The following is a 15,107-nucleotide window of genomic DNA, read 5'->3' as shown; positions in this document are numbered from 1 at the left end:
TTCAATCATAAATATTTTTATCACTGCCTGAAAGCTCATAATCGTCCGCTGAACTTTAACACTTATTCGAAGCGTCAATACAGGAGCCTCACCACGCTCTGAGTTCTCCTTATTGAACCAACATTCAAGAAATCCTTTGCATCGTTTAATTACCAGTTATGTTGAGTTGCATCTGACAGAAGCTGTAGATAAGCGCCCCAATTCTGTTTGTGCGTTTATGGGCATCGAGCGGGCGAGTTTAAAACCCGCCCGCTCCCAACCTTGTCCATTTTTACTTTCCAATTTCTTATCCATACTCAGTTTGAATCGATTTTACTTATCTTGGTACTAAGCATATCTTCATGGGGAAGCGTATCCCCCAAAGCTGAGAAGTCTTATAGAATTGTCGCACAAGGAGATCTGCCGTCAACAGCTATGGCTTCCAACTTTACAGACTCAGCTATGATGGCTATTATAGACACCGATGTCGGTATGATATACTATGGCTTCTTTTTTAAACCCAAACAACACTAACCCTTTGTGGCATACAAGTGGCGACGACATGGTAGGGCTTTTGATGGCCATGGCCGCAGCTCCCAGCATAATGCAAGTCATTGCGATTACAACAGTGTTTGGGAACGTCAACGTGGAGAAGTCTCTGAGGAATGTTGTAGCTATGTTCCACATCCTTTGGAAAGAAATGGCTTGGCGAAAGGGCAAAGACAAAAGCTTTTCCTACGGAGCATTTCAAAGCTTCAAACCGGTTGTGTCGCTGGGATCGGGTCATGCGCTAGGCCAGCCAGTTGTAGTTAAAACGAATGGACGTCCATGTAGGTAGCCACATCAGCATCAGATGATTACCAGTTGGCAAGGCGTGTTTCAAGCTAATGAGATATTCTAGACGGTCAAGACGGTTTATGGAACTTCCATGCTTTGGTAAGCTTATCCCGGTCGACTTCTTCGTCATTCATTCTCTAACATTTGCTCAAGTATCCGGAGTTCACACCTGACGACTCTTGGAAATCGCTCTTTGATCAAAGCGTTCCCCCTCCAGATAAGCAGCCCGAGTTTTATCAGTACTTCAATGCCTCGCGCGCGCCATCTCACCTCGATATTCTTCGTATTCTTAGGGACGAGCCCGCAAACACCATCACCCTCATTGCTCTTGGCCCTCTCACAAACATGGCTCTGGCCGCTGCAGAAGACCCAGAGACCTTTTTGCGCGCTAAGGAGCTTCTGATTATGGGTGGTGCTATATCTGTACCAGGCAACATATCGCCCGTACCGGAAGCCAATGCATACAATGATGCAGCGGCAGCCGCGCGAACGTATACCCTGACTAGCGAAAACCTGGCATCTACATTTCCAACAACTGATTTCAGCAAAGTACCGCTCACAGCTTACCCAGATCGAAGCAGTTGAATGTTCCAATCTTTCCCATGGACCTTACAAAAAGTCACTGCATCACCTACAATACCTTCCTTCATACAGTAAGCCCCTAGCTGATGCTGGGAGCCCTCTCTCAACGCTGGCTTATACCTTTATGGAAGGCATTCTTGACAAGTGTGATAAAGACTGCATCTTTCTGGAAGGCACCAATGAAGAGTGTATCACCCTACACGGTCCCGTACCCGTCCGGTATGCGCTCGAAAAGGACTTCTGGAACATATCAGCGCCTAGTGGCCTCTTCGTGGAGAGCTTGGGGCAATGGGCGAAGGGGATGCAAGTTGAGTACCAGATTAACATGACAGATCCTTTCGATTAACTTAAGTCTGAAATCTTTATTAAATAATCCAGTTCTAATGTTCTAGTGTAAACCTATATCACGCTTCAGGTGCTGCAATGGAAAGGATCAACTAGTCATATGCTTTGGCGAGTCATCCAATATCTCGCAGACTTGGGAACGTAGAGTTTGTCGCAGTGCACCGTCCGGAATAATTGGGCACCAAAGATAGACTGTTGGGTACCAAGCGAAGAAACAAATTTGGCTGATCGCATTCTAGGTACTCATCACCTGGATCGAAGGGAAGTTCTAATAGGCTTTAGAGCTAGTGAGGCCATCATTCACAAAACATACAGAACATCACGAAAAGCCACAAACTATATGGCGTTAATGGGATGACTGCTCGTGAATGTTCAGGCATTGAGTGATGAATGTACCCCAAAAGGTCTTCCAGGAGGTTTCAAGTTGATTCAATGCACGGTTGGCCATGGCCTTGGGTACAAATGAGGCCAGTTGAGCATAAGACATTGCTTATATCCAGATGGCTTGAAACACCTCTTTCGGGGATCATCCGCCTTGGAGGGTTCCTCAGTACTCCACGTGTGCATAGATTACAGCTTCGAGTTCCGTATTTGCAAGAGTCGCTAGTCCTAAGCAATTGGACGTGTAAGCGATTCTCATTTAACGCCGGCTGACCTTTTTGGGCCTTCCATGGAAGCGTTGAAAGAAGGCCTCAAACCTGCATTTCTGCACGACATACTGGCATGAAGCAACCCCTCCCGAGAGGGTGAGTGCGTCATTTCAACCCAACTGCCAAGTACAAATGGTGGATAATGATATCCACGCAACACCAGCTCCGCATTTGCGTAGCTCAATACGGTCCTGTAGTCATGATGATTTCCATTCCAATTGACATTCATTCCAGTGAGCAGATAGCCGACTCCAGAAACAGCTGATAGCTAAGGTAAAGTTCCTGAAGAACGGATTGCATTTCAACCTCTATTTAGCCTCTTTCAACCATCTGGTCGCCAATCGAAAGTTCCGGTGTAAGCTTTCCGCGATTGCGTACCTAGCTCGTGATGGCACGAGAATGACCCAACGTTATTGGCTCAAGTCACACAGGTGGCGTCTGAGCTGCGTATTATTGCATGACAACCTACTCGAAAGTCAGCGTGATTGGTTAAATCTCAAGAATCTACACAATTGTGCTGTGTATTTCAACAAAGGAGCCAGACGACCAAGCTGAGAGTTTGAGGCCAAGTATAATAGGGACATCACTTAGCCACGCAATGAGAGTATCGAAATATTTGCAAAAGTCTTTCATGATGTTTCTCTGCGGACTGAACCAATTATCTATATTTTCCCAGCAGTTCAAGCCCTGTACACGAAGACATACAACAGAAATGACAGAAACAAAGTTCCACAAGCCTCCAACAAGTCAGACGGCTTCCCAACCCAATGGCAGTCCAACCCCCTCATTGGATGCCAGAGAGGTCAAGCAAGTCAACACTGGCCAATGTGATCCCTGGGCTGATCATCAACCTAATGCGCCTATACCCGGATGTGTCGCACCCTTGTCCCCCGGACATGACATGGGCTCTCCACGTTTATCTCTAGAAGACACAGAAGATGGGGATGCCGTTGATGATATCCAACCGTGGGAAAAAGAGCTTGCAGCGGGCGAGTGGTTTCGGACCCTGGTACTGGAGCTCACGACATACACGTTTGAAAAGTTCAGGATTTGGAAGGAAAGGTTGGAACGCATCTCACCAATAAAGGATGAAATCAGTTTCTCAGAACGCTTCGGACCTTCATTTGTACAACCAGCGACGCACACACAGACAGGTGATGAGTATGACCTCATCAGAGAGGGATTGGTGTCGTCATCCTGTCCAAGTTCCTCGGCAGTATTTTTATATCTCGCTTGTCCCTTTTATGTTTATGATCATGAACAATGTCGAGAGTGTCTGCTTACAGGCGATCTTCGAAATATCGAGGATCTGGTCGAGCATTTGTTCCAGTGTCATTCACGCCTATTATACTGCCCGCACTGTTACGAGACTTTTGAAAGTCAAATCAGCCGCGATGATCACGTTTTGGAGGAAAAGTGCCAGAAGCGCGTTCCGAGCCAGATATTTGGGCTATCAGAGAGTCAGAAGGTGAAGTTGTTTGATGTTGACATAGAATCTCAATGTATCGATCAACAGGCACTTTGGTTTCGAATTTGGTCTATTGTATTTCCCGATACAATGGAGCCTCAGTCATGGCTTCTAGATCGAGACCCCGGGTTGAGCATCTCCATGATGCGTGACTTCTGGAACTCTAATGGACTTAAATATATTGCACAGTTTCTGGAAGATCGGAGAATATCACAAGAGAATTCCACAAAGCTTACCGATATGCTGTACCAAAGGGTTCTGAAGGACCTATTGACTGGCGTCATGAACGAGCGGACATGTTCCTGGACTGCGCTTGCTCCGGGGTGACTGAGCTTGGGGCTGGCTGTCACAATAACGAAGTATATAGTTTCTCTAAATTACGTCAAAAATAAATGCACTTTTACTGTCTAATTCCACAAGGTTCTTTTCAAGCCCTGGAGTTCCCGTTTTCATTCTAGTAACAACCTTCAAGTGGATATAGTTGGGAAGTGAAACCGTGGCGGCGAGATGCACCCATGTAGAGTATGGGGAAACGCTCAACTAGCATTTTAGCATGGTACAAGACTATGCAAGAGTCAGAAATTACCGCTACGGCAACTGGTATTCAGGATCTTAATTTTAACAGGCATGATGTGAGATGGCCATCAACTAGAAGAGTTGTAACCTAAGTTCGTTACTGTATATGTTTGGATTGCGTATCTAACTGGGAGTACTACATTGTCCTGTAATTCTGGAATATAATGAAAGTTTTGCCTAGACGTGACTGAGCCATATTAAAGCTCAAGATGCCCATCTTACAAACGAGTCCAAACCGGTAGTTGTCCATATTAGATGCTTCTCGTCACAATACCCCGTCAGAAACATGCCCGAGATGCCGGCCAGCATGAAAGGAATGACGAACCCCCTACTGTAGCCACCAAACCAATGATGCATCTCAGAATATTCAATCTGCTTCAAACTTCGCCATCCTCCAGAGTGACGAATACCTCTTCAGATTGTGTGATATACGTTTCATCAAGCACTTAGTCAAACATGTCAGGCATCTGAGCTGAATGGAGATCGTCTTCTGTGAACGCAAAGTTCTCCATAGAAGCTTGATGTGCCACAACATTCTCCATTGAAGTAATGGAATTTGGGCCTATAGAATGCCAATTTGTTTCATCTTCAGGATGGTGCACTGAGAGATTCATAAACGGGCATCCAACCTGCTGATTCTGATAATCAGGGAGCATACTGTAGTTGAAGATGCTATTGGATGTGTCGAGACTGGCTGAATAAGGCCAGTCTTGCATTGGGTTATAAGAATCATTGTTGTTCTTGATAGTGCTGAACCCCGGAGGCTTGCAATCATGCTCCGACTTTCCTTCGTCTCTTAGTTTTGTCGCCGTATATTCAATGCTCTCAGATCTCTCAGCCGGATTTCTTTCAGGAGACTTCTTCTCTTTTTGTTCAAAGCAATCTTCGACTTTCGCAAGGATTTCGAACAGCAGCGGGCGCAATTGAGTAGCGCAAGGTACATTCTGTGTTTCCCTCAAACTAGAGATAATACCCTGCTCTTCGCTCTTCCATATCCCGCGGATGATTCCTGTTATCTCCTTGAAAACACCATCTTGATAGGGATTCAGCGAAAGCCCGAGCTTCCCAAATAGTATCCTAGATATTTCATGCCACTGTCGTTCAGGAGAGGAACTTCTATCAACGCGGTCCTTGAGTGCTTGTTGCGCAACAGGTGAAACGCCATAGTTGTTATTGCACTCAGTAATCGGACAAGACTTTAATAGTACATGCTCCTCATATGTATTCGATGATACGAAGCCCTCGAAGCATCTGGTGCACGAGTAATTGAAGGTATGCCGCCTTTTCAAATGTTGCTTGACATCTGATATTCGAAGCATCTTCAGGTTAAGACAATCAAGATAGCGTTCGGGTTCCTTTCTGTAGTAGGGACACGCAAATGTCTCAAGCCTCTTATCGGTATCGGTTGTCACGGAGGTACGACTCCTTTTATGAGGTGCCTTGGTGTCATCGGCCCTTCTTTTTGAATTCGAAGTCTTGTCTTTGACCTTGTCATCTGAAAAGGTCGAATATTTTTGATGTCCTTCATTACAAAGCTTCTCTTGGCTGTTATCTTTTGGGAGCAAGGCAGGCTTTGATTCCATCGTCCCTATATCCTCCAAATACTTTCCCCTCGTGGATGAAGCTGTTCTTTGCTGAAGACCTTCTTCATCGTGGAGGAGTTCTACTTCTGTTGTTTCCATATGAGCTTCCCGAGGAGGATACAACCCAGAGGCCAGATATCGTGTATCGTAAACTTCTGTCCTCTCATTGTGATATGTAAATTGTCAGCTTTCTTGAGTGTGTAGAGGGGCGGCATTTGTCATACATCGACCCTGGCAATCATCCTTTGGTGGGTTAAGGGCTTGTACATGATACCCGTGCGGGTCTTTGATATCAATGGCAGTTCCCACAATCTCATAAGATTGTTGAGATTCCTGACCATTGGATTGTATGTTCAATCCATAAGGCGACGAAGTTGTGCTAGCCAGTCCCCTATCCTTCGCTGCGGTGGCAGTAGCAAAGATGTCATAGGGGGTCCCATTCGAATGCCCTACGAACACCTTCGGCTTTAAGGCATTGCTCTGGCCAATTTTCATCGCGCGACCCTCCAAAGTCTCAAACGATATCACAGTCGGGTGTCCGTACTGGAGAACTGGGGAAGGCTCGGTCTGAAATACTGTAAGCCATAAATCTTGTTAATTCGTGGTACAACTTCAAGTCTCTTGAGGTTTTGAAAATTGCTCAGTGGTCTGTTTCAAGCAAGTTTAAGGGTTGGGGGATTGCACATATCAAGGCAACGGGGGACCGCCTCCTGGACATGGCCAATTTGATACGAACACGGGAGGGGTGTGAAAGCATGCGCGCAAAGTGCAGACAACGAGGCAGATTAGTGAGAGGCAATTGAATGGGCCATCGGTATGTTGCCTTAACTGTGTCTTGATAGCTGGTGATGCCTGCATCGTGCAACACAATCGTTCATGGCATTGGATGTCAAATAATAATAATATTATAGCCTCAACACGTATGGTTGATATTCTGTGAGTATCTAATTCAGGGCTTCTAGTCGCTAATGCTAAAAAGGCACGCTTCAAAATCACAAAAGTTGGTACATTTTTAATCTCCTTCAAATATTCATGGCACCAGATATTCGCCTTGGTCTGCCTTAAAGTTTTTGTCTTAATAGATTCGTTATCGCTTGATGTTGGGTCGTGAGGCTGTGCAATGGTGCCAGTCTGGCAAGCAGCCTGCCTTGGAGGTCAAGCCCTTCATCCGACAGCCACTCCTGAATACGCTCATCGTATCCTTGGCGCTCAGTTGACTGATTCGAATCGCTGAATTTGCGGTTCAGTCAGCGAACAGGGTTTGGGATAATGGATACTTGGAACAAACCTCGTTGAAGATGTGATCGAGGAGGGCATGCTGAACCAGGCAGTGACTTTATGACGAGTTTACAGCCGGATGTTTTTTTTTATGATTGAAAAGCTCTGTCAAACGTATAAATAGCTAATATTTTCGGTCCCAAGCGCCATCCTCCGCAACGGCGGATACCATGACATGATACTATACACAACCGCGTACTCGAACTTTTGCACAATTCCTCACAATGCCCAGTCGCAGCACAGCCAGCAGGACTCGACCAGGTAGCTCCAATTCTGGCCAATGCGAACCACATATGCGAACACCTCGGGCCTGGCGGTTAGGTGAAACTGAGTCAGTGGCGGCGAATGAGAGTTGACGTCGTGTCTCACAACCGCAATAGTGGGATTCTGCATCGAATGAGAGCCTAGGACAGAGATTCTACTGCAGTAAGTATTCCACATTTGCGTACGGAGACCACGCAAATGTGAGGAGGCCTCTGCGACGAATGTGATTTACGAATGAGATTAACCCCCTGCAGCAGCGGGACACAAGAGATGATCTCACCCTTCCGCATCCGCGTAGGACAAGACGCACCTGTGGATGGCACGACTGATCCAAGACACACTGCGGTTTTTTGGCACTTGTATTTCCAGTTGTAGTCCACCTTCTTGTCCCCCGAAGCCGAAAAACAAGGTTATCGGTGAGACGAATAACGGTTATGTGTCACAATGCTATTCCTCTTTCGATCATTAGAAACTTTAAAGACAGTTACTTGCAGGCATTTTTCTCAAGGTAGAAGAGAAATATGCCTAACAGGCTAATTCGCGGGGCTTCATATCCGCCATTGTGGGAGCTCTCTTGGATAACTGCGCGTATGTGTAGTAGAGAGCCTGCTTCGCGATGGAACGACAACAGAGCCTCAAGATGCATACACCGTTGTGTAAGAGGCAGACTACTGCCTTATTATAAGTTCGCAGGCTTCTGTCGGTTCGCTCAAGGGCCTCAGCAAGGACAGACGCCCATGTTACATATCTGAGTTTTCAAGCATTGTCTCATCGCCCTGAGTTCCACAAAGACACAACATAATTTTCCCGAGACTTTAGCCTTCGCTTAGCTGTCCCCTTTTTCAACCATGGTTTCTCAGCTACACTATGACCACTTACCTTCTACGGATGCACCCTGGGCAAGTTTGGTCTCCAATTCCATGTTGCCAAGGGTTCGATGGCGTCGTTTAAGACAAAAATTTTCACGACATCGATTGCAAAAAGCGGTTCGCATGAATACGTCGTCAACAACTGTGGAGAGCAGCGATACCAATCTCAAGTACAGGGCAGTATTCCCGCAGCGACGTCCAGGGCCCTCGCGGGCAGGTACCCGTTGGTTTGGTGGGGTCAACAGGTCACCGCCACTAATCTTTCGGCCCGCAAAGTTTCTCCGCAAGCTTATTCCCCAACCAGCCACTCCAACCCATGGTCATTACAAGACCCATGGAAACGCCAGTCACAGAGTTGCTTCAAAAAAGGTCGTCAAGTCTGGACACAAAGGAAAGGGTACGGGGAAAGACTCCCAGAAATCTGGCCCTAGTAGTGGAGGCAAAGGCGGAAAAGGCAAAGGGGGCAACAACTCACAACCGCCACCAAATGGCTACCGATTTCCTCCTCTTCTTGACGACACCCGACCTCCAAAGACTTTTGGATGCCCCTTCTACATATCAGACCCATTGCAGTTCCATGATTGCAGCAGTCTTCGTCTACGTCGATCTAGTGATGTCTCCCAACACCTCATGCGGAGCCATCTGCTGCGGACGATGAGGTTCGTCAGACGTCGTGACACTGAGTCCACCGAGAGGGCCGAATCCGAAGAGAGCATGCAACAGGATGGAACCTGCGTCAATCCCAATGGTATTAGACTCTACCATCAACTGTGCCGCATGGAGTTCAATGGTCCCAACGCTGAGGAAAGCCTGCAAGACCACTGCAATAACACGATGTGTTATAAAGCAGGTATTGAGGAGACCGGTGTGATGCTCCCTGCAGAGTTCAGAGCCCTCATAGCTGCACGCGATAGCGTTCCTGGCGGTGTAGCCAAGTGGTATGCTATGTGGGCAGTATGTTTCCCGCCTCTGATTACAACAAGATTCAGAACTGTTCCAGCGTCGCCATATGTCGAAACGACTGTCCCTCGCGAGCTTGGAGAGTATACAATTCGCCAGGCCCTAAGCAACAGGTTGATGGGGGACCAAAGTCTCGTCACTGATCAGATCGTCAACCAAATCTACCTTGGCGACACCCAAACCGATTTCGAGGTGCAACAAACAGTCCAAGATCAGCAGCAAGAGCGGGATTTGGAGCTGCAACGGGCCGACTACGAGGCTTTTTATCAACAAGCCTCATCTCAGCAAGCCGAGGACTGGATCTGGGATAGCCTTCCTCCCAACCAACATGGCGGGCCTCAGTAGTCCAGTTGCTATACCTGCCAGTCCGGTTAATTCTTTTCATGTACTACTTTGGAGCATGTGGCGTTTTTGTTTCTTGAGATAGATATACCTTGGAGTTTTATTCTTTTACAACTTTAGACCTGATGTCGAAGCTTCCTGCTTGGGCCTGCTCGAGCCACGTGTAGGGAGTGCCCAAGGAGCAAAGCAACCTCTGATTTTGAACTAGGTAGCCGAAAATAGATAACCTGAGTCCCATCAAGTCTACCCCTAAGCTATACAATTCTTATCCTGGTCTAGGTCTTTTTGTTCTTTAGAGTAAAGACCCTAGTTCTTCTTGCCTCTACTCAGGTGGGATTCTATCGCGCTTGAGGATATTCGACACCTAAACAGTGCGGTAGGATTGATATTATAGGCTACTGCTTATCAAGAAACGTATGGGACGTGACGCCGAGCGCCAAACAAACATGTCAAACCATCATCACGCCACTAACCCCTGTCCTGACAAGGATCTCCCTCAGGGCAGAATGACGACACTGGGCAAAATGTGAGATGACTTTTGGATCATGTGGATTTGAACTTCCGGGGTTTCCCCGTACTCAGCTTATGGAAATCAGCAGCTTTTAGCGATCAGGCCACAGCTTCGTAGCAGCACCATTCGAGTTTATGCTCGCGAACGCCCGTGATCTCAGCGCACAAGACCAATTTATCGGGATCAACCGGATTAATTGAGGATAAAAGGGAATTGAACTGCAAGTTTTAAATAGCATTCATCACAATTGACTACTCATCAATTAAACACTACTCGATTACTAAGTTACTGGATATTTACTATTGTTGGATAAACGCAACCAATAATCATGACAACCAATTCATTCGGCTCAGCGCTTCCCCGCTTCGATTTCCCCCGCCAACCCGCTGCCCCCAAATTGACGGCCCAAGCGGCTCGCGCATTCCCCACTGTCGCCATTGTCGCTACAGCTGGTAGGTCTCAGATCCAACCCCAACTTCAGTTGACAGATACTAACCTCGCACAGCGGCTTATTACTATACATATTACTATGCCCCCAGACGGGAATATCACATGTATACACATTCTTCGATACAAAACAGCTCGATGTTCCAGAGCACAAAGAGTACAAAGCCCAGGGCGGAGATAACGCCTTCGGAACGGATGGAGGAGATAGGGTTGTGGTGGACGGCGTATTGAACGAAAAGTAACCATAACAGAGGAAATGCTTCGCTTGTCTTCATAAAGGGGCAGGCCTCCTTCAGAAACATTGACAGACCTCAGCGTGAGCCCCGAAAATGGCATTGCCAGGTCTGTCTTAATATGAGTACCTATTATTTAACATGTAATGAAAGTTAACATAATATGAACTCCAATCTCATATCGGACTCGGTGCTAGACCTTAAGACCCTAGAGGAGTGGACTGATACAAATAGGATCGATAGCAACTGCATGAAAGATAAGGAGAGTTATAAGAGCGTTGCTAAATGCGATTTGAAGTCCACATACCCTTATATTCTAAACAGTCTATCGAAAGAGATTCCAATTGCTTTCAAGGTCTACAGAAAGACTCTCAGGGGATATGATGATACGGGATAGAGCTAGACTGATAATTCTACATCTTATTCAGATGGCTTCAAGTAATCTTTTGGTTCCGTCGAGGAGGACATGAAGGCAGCTCGAGACATCTACACGAAAGTCAAGTCCGATGATGGCAAAATATACACAAACTTTGAGTGAACTTCGCCAAACAAAAAATGCTCTGGCCCCTGCACTGATGTTGAGCTTCGTAATCCCGCCAAAGCACCTAGGGCTACAAATAGGCACTTCATCACGAATAAGATGCGTGATTAAAACGGCTTCTACGAGGTTCTTCTTCCGAACCATGGAATTGAGAAGAGCTGGCTGGAAAGACTGCGTGGGCCACGGCATCTGTATCTGTTCTAACAGGCTACTCACTCATGATGTTGATGAGAATGAACCTAACAGGCCTACTGCCGGTCCGCCGCGCCCTTGCGAGGCACACGCAGGTTTCAATATGCACAAGAACTACCCGCGCCGCATCCAAGATTCTAGCAAGATCGATGTTCCTAACCCCAAGTCCATCATCGATAAGGCTATTCCAAAGACTGACGAGCTTGCCGAACTTGTCAGCAAGTTGTACACTGACGTGCTGAATGAGGACCTCGACGCTTGTAGGGACTGTGCAGTCACAGCGCTCAACATGCCTGTCTTTATTCTGTAGGATACCATTGAGACCATCAAGAAGGCCAGCCAGATTGGCGAAAAGCAAAAGGGAACTAGGACACATGAACTGGTCTTCAGTATTCTCAGTATCGCCTTCACAGTCACTCCCTTCGCCGAGTCAGCGGCGTCAGCTCTTGGTGGCGCAGCGATGATTTCCCGGGCGGCACTGATAATCGGTGAGGCTGGTAGCTCTGCCCTTAGCATCGTCGACATCGTGAAATTTCGAGGGCTTGCTCCTTTTTCTATTCTCGGTATGCCAATTGTCCCAAGGTGATGAAGGTCGAGGGGCCCAGGAAGACATTCAAGGATGCCGCCGATGCTCGATGGGCTCTGAAGGGCAACAAGCTTGAAGCCTTTTCCCCAGAGTTCCGGAGCAAGGACGAGATTGTACAGAGTCTTCTGAAGAAGAGCGAGTCATGCTCTATCGCTAAAACATGTTTGCTAAGTAAGCGTGATTGTAAATGTCCACCAAGTATGTAGCAGCAGATAGCCTTCGCTCATGACCAAATTGCGCATGATTTCGAAAGAATGACAAGACGCAATCTTGAGCCACTGCGTTAAGAGTGGTTCTGTCATATTACACCGCTTGTTAGGTACACATGAGTTCAATAAAGCACCGCGTTTCTCATTCTTGTTCCTTAAATAATTCCCCTCTCCATATTCGCCATCATGCTGATCGAGGAACTCGAGAGCCTGCGGGACAGCATCCGCTCACTGAAACTGGACATGTTGCGAGCTACCATACGTGGAGAATCAGTCCCTGAGGTCTTCCCCCATGAACTGACATACAAGTGTCTCGTATCCGGAATTCGACATCATGATGGCTTTGCTGATGAAATCAGAGGCAAATCGGGACATCATTCCATCGAAAGAGCTTTTAACGCTAGGAATATCATGAGTGGCCGAGTTCCTGTGATGGAGAAGCCAGAAGACATCCCGTATTGCTTCTGGAACCCTGATGTTCCCGGTCAAGACATTCTGCGGCGACTCTTGGAGGACCATCCTACAGTTTTGATGCGTTACCAAGTTGGCCGTGCTTGTGCGGTTGGAGGTCATGTGGAGCTCTACAAGGAGCTCGATATTCTTCCTGATGTCTCCATCGCGGAAGAGGCTCGGGACAATTTACCTGTCTCGCAGGAAATTTACGAACTAGTGATGGATGCACCGATCCTCTACCAGGTCATGGACGATTACAATCTCTGTCTGTTCGACAAGCCTCAGGTCGGAGCCTGCCTCAACGGAGGCACCTGCGTGCGGTCGACGCTGGATGAGAGACAACCAATTCACTACGAAATATTCCCTCCGCCATTTGATATCACCGAAGACTGGTGTCTCGGAGCTAGTGGAAAGCGTTTGGAAGAAAGACCCATCCCAACCAACACCCTTAGTCTCCTCTACACCCCATTGCCACGGCATTTACCCACCGTTGACAAGGATATACTCATTCTCATGGCTGCTTATACTGGAAATATCGACCGCTACGCCCGACTACGAAGGCCTCGCACTATTAATGGTGAGATGCAGTGCATAGTCCGTGGTATCTACCACAACACCTTCTTTGCCAGGTGGTGCTATAACCAGCCACACCTAGCTGTGCTCCGAAAGTTTGTCCATGCACGATTCATTATGAACGACGACCTCACCTGGTTCAACCATAACCAGCCAATTTCAAAGGACGACCTGCCGCGCGTCATCTGGTACCCCCAGCACGTAGATCCAACAACCTACATAGAGCTATTGCGCCTCTTGCCTGAATTAAAGCAAATGGTCGCTCAAGCACTTGTTGTATGCAACGAACCAAATGACTTCTTATGTCTTGAGTCAGAACTCACGCCTGAGATATACGGAGAGATCACAAACGGGGTTCGCTCACCACTGTTGCGTGAGTTCATCGATCAGCGGGTGACGTATGAAGAGGAGGAGAAGCTAGCAGACTGGACAGAACTTTTACATGATTGCCATGATATAGCGCCTTACGATCACTTAGTGTCAAAGGAAATGAAGCCTCATTTCACACGTGCTCTTGAAGAGCTCACTCTTGACGACGTTGGTTTCGAGAACAGAAGAGCCTACCCGCCGGATGTGAAGGACGCTAGGGACTTGATGCGGTACATTTCAGCGTTTCCCCATAAACCTAGGGATCATTATCGAGAGGAGCAGGAAAGGGATATATGAAGAGCGAGAGCACGGGAGAGTGAGAGTCCGAAGGCTGAAACACTGCAAGGTGATACTTAAAAGTGATCATCAGTCTTCGACTTCTACCATATGTAGGGTTCCAATTAGTCTTCAAACAGCGGAATATCTAAGAGTTCGGTTACTGTTGTATCCAAGACTCTCGCGGACTACTTCAACAGAGACCATGCTTTATTTTGAGCTACAGGCCTCTGGCAATTGCGGATCAACATCAGATATTGGCCATCTGATGTTAGGCTGAATTTTCACGCGGGTCTCGGTTTGTGATATCTCGCCATCGCCGGCATTTGACGTGGTGGAGCAGACACAGAAGATGGTGGATGACTTGAATGGCAAGATCAAGGCCAGCTACAAGAAATCCTTCCAGGGTATTATGGAGGCAGCCAAGCATTACAACCATACAGTTACCAAGAAGACTGGCTAATGTTGGGAAGTTACGCTGTTTATTAACCTCGACTCTCAGCACCATCCAGCTACTCAGCCGCGCTTTCGATACTTTATGACTGCACTGCATATAGTGGCAAGATTCTGTCTTTTTGAATAGGTGCAGTCCTGGTAGCTTATTGTCAATAGTGCAGATCATGGAAATAACGTCTAGCTAACTCTCTTCTAATGTTTTGGGCGCCATCTAACATAATGCAGCCGCCATGTATCTTAACCATGCTGTTGTTAGAGCGAATCAATATCTATTGCCAATTACCAATTCTCCATAACTCCCTTGAAATTTCAAATACCCATCATGAATCATGATTAAACCCCCAAAACCTCAATTACATTCATAACCCCGATGCCTTTTCTATTTTTTTTATTTTTTTGCTTGGCCGGCTGCCCCGCTTCTCACTTCTAAAAGCAGGAAACTCAGGAACCTCAGAAGTAAATATGTTCAAAGGAAGAATAATACATGATGCCGTTAAAACTCAGAGCTTTAATCATTCAGGGCCGCGA

At 47.0% G+C, this 15,107-nt stretch overlaps 7 protein-coding genes; 6 read left to right on the top strand and 1 right to left on the bottom strand.

Annotated features, from left to right (window-relative positions):
- Positions 1–562: 562 nt before the first annotated feature.
- Positions 563–1,744, top strand: FFUJ_13868 (related to inosine-uridine preferring nucleoside hydrolase; the record flags this gene model as incomplete). XM_023581523.1 has 4 exons in its annotated part: positions 563–809; positions 881–915; positions 970–1,307; positions 1,495–1,744. The coding sequence occupies 4 exons, from the start codon at positions 563–565 to the stop codon at positions 1,742–1,744; spliced, it is 870 nt and encodes a 289-aa protein (XP_023434210.1).
- A 1,361-nt stretch (positions 1,745–3,105) lies between these two features.
- Positions 3,106–4,188, top strand: FFUJ_13869 (uncharacterized protein; the record flags this gene model as incomplete). Its single annotated transcript, XM_023581522.1, has 1 exon — positions 3,106–4,188. The coding sequence occupies one exon, from the start codon at positions 3,106–3,108 to the stop codon at positions 4,186–4,188; it is 1,083 nt and encodes a 360-aa protein (XP_023434209.1).
- A 695-nt stretch (positions 4,189–4,883) lies between these two features.
- FFUJ_13870 (uncharacterized protein) lies at positions 4,884–6,515 on the bottom strand (the record flags this gene model as incomplete). XM_023581521.1 has 2 exons in its annotated part: positions 4,884–6,172; positions 6,245–6,515. The coding sequence occupies 2 exons, from the start codon at positions 6,513–6,515 to the stop codon at positions 4,884–4,886; spliced, it is 1,560 nt and encodes a 519-aa protein (XP_023434208.1).
- Positions 6,516–8,410: 1,895 nt separating this feature from the next.
- On the top strand, positions 8,411–9,736 carry FFUJ_13871 (uncharacterized protein; the record flags this gene model as incomplete). The annotated part of the gene is made up of 1 exon (XM_023581520.1): positions 8,411–9,736. One exon carries the CDS (start codon positions 8,411–8,413, stop codon positions 9,734–9,736), a length of 1,326 nt encoding a protein of 441 aa, XP_023434207.1.
- An 836-nt stretch (positions 9,737–10,572) lies between these two features.
- FFUJ_13872 (uncharacterized protein) lies at positions 10,573–10,922 on the top strand (the record flags this gene model as incomplete). XM_023581519.1 has 2 exons in its annotated part: positions 10,573–10,696; positions 10,750–10,922. The coding sequence occupies 2 exons, from the start codon at positions 10,573–10,575 to the stop codon at positions 10,920–10,922; spliced, it is 297 nt and encodes a 98-aa protein (XP_023434206.1).
- Positions 10,923–11,607: 685 nt separating this feature from the next.
- On the top strand, positions 11,608–12,449 carry FFUJ_13873 (uncharacterized protein; the record flags this gene model as incomplete). XM_023581518.1 has 3 exons in its annotated part: positions 11,608–11,871; positions 11,968–12,183; positions 12,240–12,449. 3 exons carry the CDS (start codon positions 11,608–11,610, stop codon positions 12,447–12,449), a joined length of 690 nt encoding a protein of 229 aa, XP_023434205.1.
- Positions 12,450–12,638: 189 nt separating this feature from the next.
- FFUJ_13874 (uncharacterized protein) lies at positions 12,639–14,144 on the top strand (the record flags this gene model as incomplete). The annotated part of the gene is made up of 1 exon (XM_023581516.1): positions 12,639–14,144. One exon carries the CDS (start codon positions 12,639–12,641, stop codon positions 14,142–14,144), a length of 1,506 nt encoding a protein of 501 aa, XP_023434204.1.
- Between the last annotated feature and the right edge of the window lie 963 nt (positions 14,145–15,107).

This window comes from Fusarium fujikuroi, chromosome FFUJ_chr08 (assembly GCF_900079805.1).
Source record: "Fusarium fujikuroi IMI 58289 draft genome, chromosome FFUJ_chr08".
NCBI classification, from domain to species: Eukaryota; Fungi; Ascomycota; class Sordariomycetes; order Hypocreales; family Nectriaceae; genus Fusarium; species Fusarium fujikuroi.
This window is presented reverse-complemented; position numbering and strand designations above follow the sequence as displayed.